Source organism: Pygocentrus nattereri, chromosome 19 (genome assembly GCF_015220715.1).
Source record: "Pygocentrus nattereri isolate fPygNat1 chromosome 19, fPygNat1.pri, whole genome shotgun sequence".
Taxonomy (NCBI): Eukaryota; Metazoa; Chordata; class Actinopteri; order Characiformes; family Serrasalmidae; genus Pygocentrus; species Pygocentrus nattereri.
This window is the reverse complement of record NC_051229.1, coordinates 12737744-12748159: the sequence shown is the minus strand read 5'-3', so window position 1 is coordinate 12748159 and position 10416 is coordinate 12737744. Positions and strand designations below refer to the sequence as shown.

The 10416-nt window shown below is 39.7% G+C and overlaps 1 protein-coding gene and 1 non-coding gene across 2 annotated transcripts; one reads left to right on the top strand and one right to left on the bottom strand.

Moving 5' to 3' along the window:
- Positions 1-2783: 2783 nt before the first annotated feature.
- LOC119261671 lies at positions 2784-2974 on the bottom strand. The gene has a single exon (XR_005129162.1). It is a non-coding gene; the product is annotated as a U2 spliceosomal RNA (small nuclear RNA).
- Positions 2975-4146: 1172 nt separating this feature from the next.
- si:ch73-52e5.2 (protein THEM6) lies at positions 4147-9855 on the top strand. Its single transcript, XM_017682155.2, has 3 exons — positions 4147-4195; positions 5764-6268; positions 7731-9855. Exons 2-3 carry the CDS (start codon positions 5771-5773, stop codon positions 7836-7838), a joined length of 606 nt encoding a protein of 201 aa, XP_017537644.1. The 5' UTR covers positions 4147-4195; positions 5764-5770; the 3' UTR covers positions 7839-9855.
- The last annotated feature ends 561 nt before the right edge of the window (positions 9856-10416 follow it).

The window sequence follows — 10416 nt, the reverse complement described above, 5'->3', positions numbered from 1 at the left end:
CTAGTTTGCTAAAATAAGTATTGAAGGGGCACCTATAATGTTTCCATTTTTCCCTTTACTGTGCTATATATTATATATTATATTTTATAATAATAATACATTTATAATATAATAATAAAATTATATATATATAATTTTATTATTATTATTATTATACCCCTGCGATGGACTGGTGACCTGTCCAGGGTGTATCCTGCCTTCCGCCCAATGGCCGCTGGGATAGGCTCCAGCACCCCCACCCCCCCACCCCACGACCCTGAGGGAGAAGCGGCTTAGAAAGTGTGTGTGTGTGTGTGTGTGTGTGTGTGTGTGTGTGTGTGTGTGTGTGCACTATATATTTTGTGCATGTAAATGGTCTACATAGCTCAGAAACGGACACTAGAAAAGTAGCGGTGTTTACAGCTACTCGAAAGAAGACTGTCTGCAGACTGCAAGACATGGGCAGAACTGTAGGGGCAAAACCATTCTGGTTTCTACCAGTCAGAACAGAGTAGGTGAGCTGACCAATCAGTGCACACTGTTAGAGCAGGATATATTGCACAGTGTGCATTAAAAGCACAGGTGATATAGTAACACCGAAGTGTGTGAACATGTTCTAGCAGACCCCTAAAATGAAATTATGAACATAATGGGTTCCTTTAACAAGCATGGAATGAAACCAGATGGCATCTTCCACTGTCCAAATTTAGTTCCAGTACTTGAGCACAGAAGTACCAAGAATGGTTAAAATACTCAGAAGTGTGCTCATTCTGACTAGTGAGGATGCTTTGGCTGCTGACTCGTGTTTTTCTAAGGTTTATGGGTTTTAGGCCCCTCCCCTCTTTAGATTACACCACTGATTGCACACTATGAGCAAGTGTACAGAACATCTTTTACAGGTTCTTTCCAGGAACACAAGCCTATGGTAAGCCCTTTTGTCAAATGGATTTGTTTGGCTATTCATAATTACATGTAGAGGATGCATATTGAATAGTTAACAGTGTAAACGGAATGCTAGTTCAACATCTCTACGATTACAGTCAGACTGAAAGAAAGATATCTGCAGATACTCAAACCTAGCGCTGTTTCTGAAAATGTCTGGGCCCTAGGTGACATACTAGCTTGCAACCACCACCCCCCAAACCTCCCAACACCCAATGCTATTCTTTTGAAAGTTAGTGTATAAAAATAATTAGTACTTATTTCAATTTGATTGGAAAAAAAATATATGAATCTGTGTTATCTTTTTATACAAATAAATTGGATTATACTGCCTATAGCCAGAAATGTCCCTGCTTCAGATCTCTTATACTGGCTTTATTGCAATTGGAGCAATTCAGCAAGCACACCAGGAAGCTAGAACTAGTTCTCAACATGGCATGAAAGGCTTTGATATCCGCATGACTTTGATATCTACAGCCTCACTTTGACTGGTCAGAATGATAAGAGCTGTCTAGGCAAAACTCCCTTGAAGACAATCATTGTAGATATGCAGATAAAATGACTTTTGACTGGTAATATTTTAATTCCTGTATCTATAAAGGTCTTGAGGAACTGAGGATATTAATCGGAATGGGTCTTTTCAGAACTACAATGCAGATTCATCCGGGTTGAGTTAGGACTATTAATAATTTAAACAATAATGGCTAACATGACGTCAACCTTGCAAAGGTGTTAGAAATAAATGTATATTTTAGCATTTTGGCAGTTCAGGTTGTAATTACAGATATCCTGAAGTAGCGTTTGACTCTGTGGTTTGTCTATGAGTGTCTGGGTTTGAATCTGCCTGAGGCTTTGCTTGTTTTTTTTATTTCGAGAAAGTGCTTAAAAAGTGGCATGCCGGGTACACCTTTGAAGCATTTGCAAGTGTTTATTCAAGACAATCAAGCAAAACTATAAACCTGGCCTGCATTTTAAATTAGTTGTTTTTAATAAAGAAATGAAGTGCTCAAAGTAACAATATAGCTCTGGTTAGCTCAGTCCTTGTAAAAACCTGATTGAGGAATAAAGCTGTTCCGGGTACAACGTGTGGTGTAGATGTCCATGATGGAGGGGAGAGTGACCCCGATGATCTTCTCAGCTGTCCTCGCTATACGCTGTAGGGTCTTGCAATCTGAGGCGGTGCAATTCCCAAACCAAGGAAGTAGAGGCGCTGCTGGGCTCTCTTGGCTATGGAGTTGGTGTTGAGGGACCAAGTGAGGTTATCTGTGATATGGACACAAAGGAACTTGGTGCTCCTGACGATTTCCACAGCAGAGACAGTGATGTTCAGTGGGGGGTGGTCACCTCGCACTGTTCGGAAGTCAACAACCATCTCCTTAGTTTTGTCTACATTCAGAGACAGGTTGTTGGCTCTGCACTAGTCCGTTAGCTGCTGCACCTCCTCTCTGTATGCTGACTCATCGTTCTTGCTGATCAGACCCACCACAGTCGTGTCATCAGCAAACTTGATGATGTGATTTGAGCTGTACTTTGCAGTACAGTCGTGAGTCAGTAGAGTAAACAGCAGTGGACTGAGCACACAGCCCTGAGGGGCACCGGTGCTCAGTGTGGTGGCACTGGAGATGTTATTTCCGATCCTGACTAACTGAGGTCTCTTAGGAAATCCAGGATCCAGTTACCACATACACACTAGTGAAGACACTTGCCCAGAGTGGTGGACAGCCCTATCCGCAGCGCCTGGGGTACAGTTGGGGGTTAGGTGCCTTGCTCAAGGGCAACGTCATGTACTTTTGGCTCAGGGGATTGAACCGGCTGGGGATCCCTAACCACCAGTCCACGACTGCCCCCAAAATTTTCCCTGGAGGAAGTGCACCGTTCCTGGAAATACTGCAATATCAGGTTGATGCGTGGAGTGGACAGAGCAGGCTCCTATTCCATCTCCTTTTTCCAAAAATCTATTTAATATATGGTCCCCGGATAGGAGACGTATCAGATATTAAACTGATAAGAGCAGATAATACACTTGATCTTAGCCAAAAGGCCGAGAAGAGATTTCTCTTTGCTTTTGACTTTTGATTAATATTTGAAATTATAAAATGGAATGGACAAAAATGATGGAACCCTTAACCCAATATTTTGTTGCACCATTAGCCCTTTAGAAGCAAGCGATTTCTGTAGTTCTCAATGAGACTACTTCACCTGTCAACATGTAGTTTGGCCCACTCTTCCTGAGCAAACTGCTTCAACTGCCTCAGGCTTGAAGTGTGCCTCCTCCACACTGCATGTTTCAGCTCTTTCCATAGATGGTCCATAGGATTCAGATCAGGGCCCATTGAAGGCCACTTCAGAATAGGCCGATGTTTTGTTCTTATCCATTCCTGGGTGCTTTTAGTGTGTTGTGGGTCTTAATCATGCTTTCTTTGTCAAAAAAGTAATAGTTTGTCTCTTTTCACACTTTCTTTGCTTTACTGTATAAAAAACCAAAGTCATACTGATTGCATTGTTTCAGTGAACTGCAAGCCTACCAACAAATTTATCCACGTCTGTTTATATCCAAACATACCCAGACACTCCATCTAATTAGTGAATATGGCTATTCTGAAGGGCCCATATCATAGACACTCCTCACTACTTCTGAAATAAAGGATTTGATGTTGTATGTAAGCACTTTTAAAGTTTTAAAACAGCATTCGCTCCCCAGTTTATACAGTCCATAAAACAAAACAGCCCATTTTAAATGTATTTTTGTGACGTCACAAAACATACACCCACACATTCCTGCAATGCACCCAGTCTATGGTCACCATATCCAGTCCTGAGCGTGGGTTAGAGGGGTATAAAGCCCCACAGCCCAGCACTGGTGGGTTTTATACCCACCTCTCTGGAGAGATGGAGCACCATCCAATTTCTCAGATGAGTTGAAGTGGCGTTTGTGATGGAACTGAACATCCATCATTATCTGACCTCACTTACGGTCTTACATGCAACCAAATCCTCACAGTAGTGTTCCAGTATCTAGTGTAATGTCTTCCCAGAAGAGTCAAGGTTGAAACTGCAGTAAAGGGGGATAAACTTCCTATTAATACCCTTTATTTCAGAATAAACGTGCCTACAAACGTTTGGACATGTAGTGTGGCGTTAGCTGTACTGTGGAATGGAAAAAGAGCTTTTTTAACCTGAAGGAGGCGGAATCATCGCTGCCCACGTGACTGCTGCGCACGCCAATCCAAAGGCACACGGAAGTACCTTCATTCTGCACCCGGCTTTTCATAGCGTGAGTAAATGAAAATGCTGTCTGTTTGCAGGATTAAAAAAATATCTCTGAATTTAATATTTCTCATTTAGTGAGTTCGGGCGTGTTGGAGCGCTTGTTTTGTGGTCCTGCAGCCGTAGTTTGTCGCCTCTGCCCGGTTAGCCGCATCAATATGAGTGGGCAAAGCTAGCTAGCGCTCTGTCTTGCAGCCAGTGAGGCTGTGGAGGCTACAGTGAGAAGATGGTGGTTTTCTCATGATGGTGTTTAAATATGTGAGATTTGCAGTTGCATTGTCGGAAAACAAGCGAAGGCAACGAAGCCTAAGCATTTGAAGCATTTGTGCGGAGTTATAGAGTACTTTGAGTCTTGTTATGCCAGCTTAGGTTTATAATTTATGTAGGTTGTTGGCCTGAATACAGATGCTCTGAAGCCCAGTGCTGTAGCCAAACCATAACTGACTCAGTTTACCTGAGTTACCTCAGAATACTCAGTAATGTCAATGTTTTTTTCTTTCTGTTGTTGTCTTGTTTGTTTATTTTACTCTGTGAATCTGTTTGACTATATAAAATGTAGAGTATTATTATTATTATTATTATTATTAGATTAAGAGGACCTTATTAGTCCCACAACAGGGATATTTCACCTCTGCATTTAACCCATCCGTGAAGTGAAACACCACATACACACTAGTGAATACACACACACTAGGGGGCAGTGAGCAGACTTGCCCGGAGCGGTGGGCAGCCCAATCCGCAGCGCCCGGGGAGCAGTTGGGGGTTAGGTGTCTTGCTCAAGGACACCTCAGTCATGTGCTGTCGGCTCTGAGGATCGAACCGGCGACCTTCCGGTCACGAGGTCACCTCCAGCCCATGACTGCCCCCATGTTATTACAAAAAAATATATATTAATAATATTGTTATCCACTGTCAGGTTAACCAAGTCATGTCCAACCATTGAATTTAGCACTGGAAAGAAAAATGCCACAAATTTTGCTTTGAGTGGTCTAAAGAAGGGGTGTCCGAACTTTTTATGTTGGCGGTCAACATGTTTGTGGTGATCTGAGGATAAAAAGTATTTTATGATGTTACGCTATATTTTGTGAAAATAAAATACTTAAAAATGCATAATTTAAGAGGAAAAAAGATCATAATAAGCTGTATATGGTTTAAAATATGTTTGTTTCTTGCTAGGTGAGTGTGGGAACAAGGAACCTTTCTGGCCGTTCATATCAATTGTTCTAAAAGGCCAGCTATGGCCCATGGTCGACATTTTGGGTAGCCCTGGTCTACAGTGATGAAACATTGTGCAGTTATACCATGGATCCATTTGAATTTTGTGAATTAATGTCATTTTAATTTACACTACACCAATTTTAGCCATATGGGTTAATCGATATGAAATATTTCCTCTGACTAAGCAAGCTCAGAGAACAGATGGACCAAAAGAAATGAAAAATGTCAAGTCTGGACAATAATGGGATAATGACCATGAGAAATTAGCGTTCACTGAGTAACTTGAAGTAACTTTCTTTGTAACTTTCAAGTGTGTAGGCGTGTGTTTAATCCCCCTGATACTATCTCTGATTTTAGAGGCAGCATGCTGTGGGTCCTGTCAGCCCTGTTGGTGCTGTTTGGCTGCTTTGACGTGTGGTACTTCCTGAGGGGGGCATGGGTCGTAATAAAATGTGCACTCCAGGAACCGGTCCGAGATGTGCTGGCCGAGCAGGTCATCCATAGCCGAGTGCTTTCTCAGGACCTGGACTTCATGGGCCACATGAACAACGCACGTTACTTGAGAGAGTGTGATATGGGCAGGGTCGCCTTCTACACCCGCAACGGGATCTTCAAGGCCTCTCGTGTGTTGAAGGCCACGATGGTCATTGGAGCCTCAACCATCCGCTACCGGCGCTCGCTTGCGTTCGGGGAGGCCTTTGAGCTGCGTACCCGCATCGTTGCCTGGGATGAAAAGTCCTTCTACGTGGAGCAGAGATTCGTCTCCAAATCAGACGGCTTCATCTCTGCAGTGATGCTGTGCAGGCAAAACGTCCTTCGCAGCTCTCCAGACAAGATTTTGGAGTTCCTCTGCAAGAGAAAGGTAAGATCATGATGACTCCTGTCAGGTGAGGTGCACAGGAGTTTTAGAGGTGTTACAATACATCATATCTTATTAGGGATGTAAATTGTTAACCAATTAACCATTAATTGACACATAAACTGTTGTTTCAGTGCTATTGGTTGAAAACATTGACTGAATTTTAATTTTCAATAAACAACAGATCCTGTTTGTATAATCAGGTTTATCATTTAAGTTGAGGAATGTTTTTGAATTGTACACATAAGGGTGTAATAGGCAACTCATTTTGCTGGATAAACCTACAAAAAAATGAACTGTAAAGCTATAAATAGTGGTGCTTTTGACCACTGCTTAAAACAAGCACCTGTAATCAATTAGACAAAGAACTATCTTATTGATGGCCAAGTAGTGACTATATAATAAATACAGAACCAAAGACTTAAAAATATAGCTCAGATGGGTTTCCCAAAAGCATCTTAGCGCAATGTTTATTTTTAAATGGTCAAATAAGCATCACATTACACACTCTCTCTACTAGTTAAGGTGATCTTACAAATAAAAAGGGGCTCTTTAGTTCTTGGTCATGTAATCATTAACGTATTTTATTATACTCCAGTCCACAGTCCATGCAAGCAGTACTTTTTAATTTCTCAGTGCATTAATACAGAATTCAGTTAATATGTTTGCATATGTCAAGTATTTTAAAATGGCTTTGAACGTGGTTCAGCCAGTCAGACTTTATAACCGGAAGTATCTGTTTTAAAATTGATATTTTGATGGGTCACATCCTTAAACATTAATCACTGTCTGGTGATGGTCAGTTATCAGCCAAAAGAAAAGTTGCACCCCTATATCATTTTGTATTGTATCGTATGTATTTCTATTGTATGTAATTGTATTATATCATATTATATTGTTTAGTATTGTGCCAAAGGTGTTGACTTTTGCTTGCGTATTAGCTCATCGCTAGGGCTTTCAGTTAGGGCACTGTAAAGCTCATTACTGAAAATAAGTGTCCATATCTTTTTAATATCTCATTTTATTTTGTTTCCCTGAGGCCTGACATTTGTGTGGTTTTATGTACCAAAAATTAATAATTTAGTTTTACCAGACAATTTTCCAACCTCTCTATATCCCTTTAAACCTTTTATTAATATTCATTTTGGACAAATATATGTAAATGAGAACTTACTAGCTGCTTTGTTTTGTGCCTCTGGCCTAAACCACTAAGCAGGGCTAAACTGCTGTAGGCTGAATAGATGGATATGTAAATGAGTTGGTTTTCATGACATCACAAAAAACATTGAATTCAGAGTAGACCCTTTTTTGCAGCTTAGTTTCTATATATGTGCTCTGTGGACTGGGCAGTGGATGGTATATTTTAAAAGTTACAGCGTTTACATATAACGTCAAACTGATTTTCCATGAAATGGGCCCTTTAGTGTACTAACAATTGGCACATTTTCCTGGCTGTTTGTTTTAGGTGGAATGCCCTGATATCCCAGAGGACCTTCAACAGTGGATCAAGTTCATCTCAGCTAGCAGTCAGGCACTGAGAGCAGAGAGTGGATTGGAGGACAAGACCAAGTGATTTCAGATAGGGACCATATATTCTTTATCAAGCACATGTCCCCTAGTTCTTATTTATGTGATGTGAGTTACCTTAAAAGGAACATATAATCTTGAAAAAAGCCATTTCTAGTTCTGAATGTGTACACCCAAGCTTAAAATGTGGAGTCGTCCATTCGCCCATGCATATCTAAAAACCTGTTCCTGGTATTTGTAGAGTGCGTATTATAACTTTAAGTAGAAAAATGGTACCTTAAAGCACTTTGAGGTCTTTGCATTCAACTTGATTTCCGTTACTCCTACAACCACATTTTCAAATAAATTGGAACACTGTGCAAAATGTAGATAAAAGTAGAATGTAATGCTAGGAAAATAGTACAAAGATGACATGTCAAATTATAAAAAATACATCCCTTTTAAATTTGATGCCAGCAACACATTTCAAAAAAGTTGAGATAAGGCAAAAAGGCTAGTAAAGTTGTGTAATGCTAAAATAAAACCTGGTGATTAATTGGCAACAGGTCAATAACATGATTGGGTATAAAACAAGCATCTCTGAGAGTCTTTCAGAAGTAAAGATGGGAAGGGGTTCACAAGTCTATGAAAGACTGCACAGGTTAATAGTGCCACAATTCAAAAATAACGTTTGTCAATATAAAATAGCAAAGAAGTTGGGCCTGTGATCTTAAGGCTCTCAGGCAGCACTGCATGAGCTCAGGAACACTTCTGAAAACCATTGCCTATGAGCACAGTTCATCGCTGCATCCACAAATGCAAGGTAAAAACTATACTACACAAAGAAAAAACCATATATAAACAGGATCCAGAAACGCTGCTGCCTTCTCTGGGCCTGAGCTCAGTTGAGATAAACTGAGGCGAGATAAAAAAAGTGTCCTGAGGTCTGATAAATCAACATTTTATTGTTATCAGTGCACACAGATGAAAAGCTTGCATCCATGGAGTTGTGGGGGTGCATTAGTGCACATGACACTTGTGAAGGCACCATTAATGCTGAAAGATATATATAGGTTTTGGCAAAATATGCTGACATCCAGATGACGTCTTTTTCGGGAAAGCCCTTTCTTATTTAAGAAAGACAATGTCAAATCACATTCTACATGTATTACAACAGCATGCCTCTGTATTAAAAGAGTCCAAGTGCTAAATTGTTATCCATTGAAAACAGTTGGTGCTTTACGAAATGAAAAGTATGATAAAGGAGATCCTATATCCTATATTGAGCAAGAATGGGAAAACATTTCACTTTCAAAACTAAGAAAAAAAAGAGGTGATGCAGCACAGTGATAAACATGCCCCCCTCCGAACTTCAAGTTCAAAATGGCCATTTGGTTTTTAAAAACATCTCTCAGTCTGAACACTTGGTATGTAGTTTTTGTACTATTTTAATTATTTTTTAAATAAGGTTTACACGATTTGCATATCATTCTGTTTTCACTTATATTTTGCACAGCGTCCCAACTTTTTTGGAAACAGGGTTGTACTATAGTTGATGCTGACTGGACACGGAGAATGTCTTTTGTTGAAAAGGGAACATTTGATTGCATGTACTGGGTCCTTAGAGATGCTAGTATATCTGACCAAATACATAAATGAATAAATATATCTGATCAAGTAAATTATAACCAAACATCTTTATCCTGAACTTGAAAATAGCTTTACTTCAAATGTGCAATAACTACTGATGGTATTTTTGCAGATTTAAAAGTATAATTCTGGTGAAGTGAAAATGATTCTAGTGACTGTTATAATATCAACAGTTACCTATTTATTGACTGTTTCTCCAGGTCTGTATTATTCTGAAGTACTGTCTGTGGATTTGAATCTTCCTAAAGGATTGTTTATTATTTATATGAAGAATGTGTTTGTTTATTTTATTTAAAGTACTTGAGAAGATGCACTGAAATGCAGTTTGTGCACAACAAGCATTTGCATGTTTTTATTTAACAGGCATTATTTGAAATGAAATCAAGCAAAGTGAAAAAGATCTGCATTTTAAAATAAAGTCATTTTAATAACGATTTGTGACTAATGTGCATTTCCTAGTATTTGCACCAGTAATTTAGCATTCCTAAACCCTGCCAGTTTGGAGCTTCAGTCTTCTACCTCTTCTTGCTTTAATACTGCCATCTAGTGCCTGCAAATTTCTAGGTTAGGCCCATAGTGGTAGTTTTAAAGGGCAGTTACACCAAAATATCTGCATAACTTGGTCACTGAGATGTACACAAAGTCATTCAGAGTGGTTTGATGCAAAGTGTTTCCTTGTAGAGAAGCTGGCCCCCTCGTATTTCTTTACAGTGGTGTTGATAGGAACCAGAGGGTGGGATGTTTAAAATACAAATAAAGCCCTATTATTTACTATCGAAGAAAAGCAGTAACATCACGTATGTCTTTTGAGTTTTAATGTGTGATGTTGATGATGGACAAATAGTGGAAAATCTGGAAGTTTCTTTGGGAACTATTTTGCCACACAGCACCACAGACCACTCTGAATGACCTTGTTTGCATCCTATCGATTATAAAAAATAAACTTTTTTGTACTGAAATTCCCCTTTAATGTTCTTTGGAAGTTACCCAGTCAT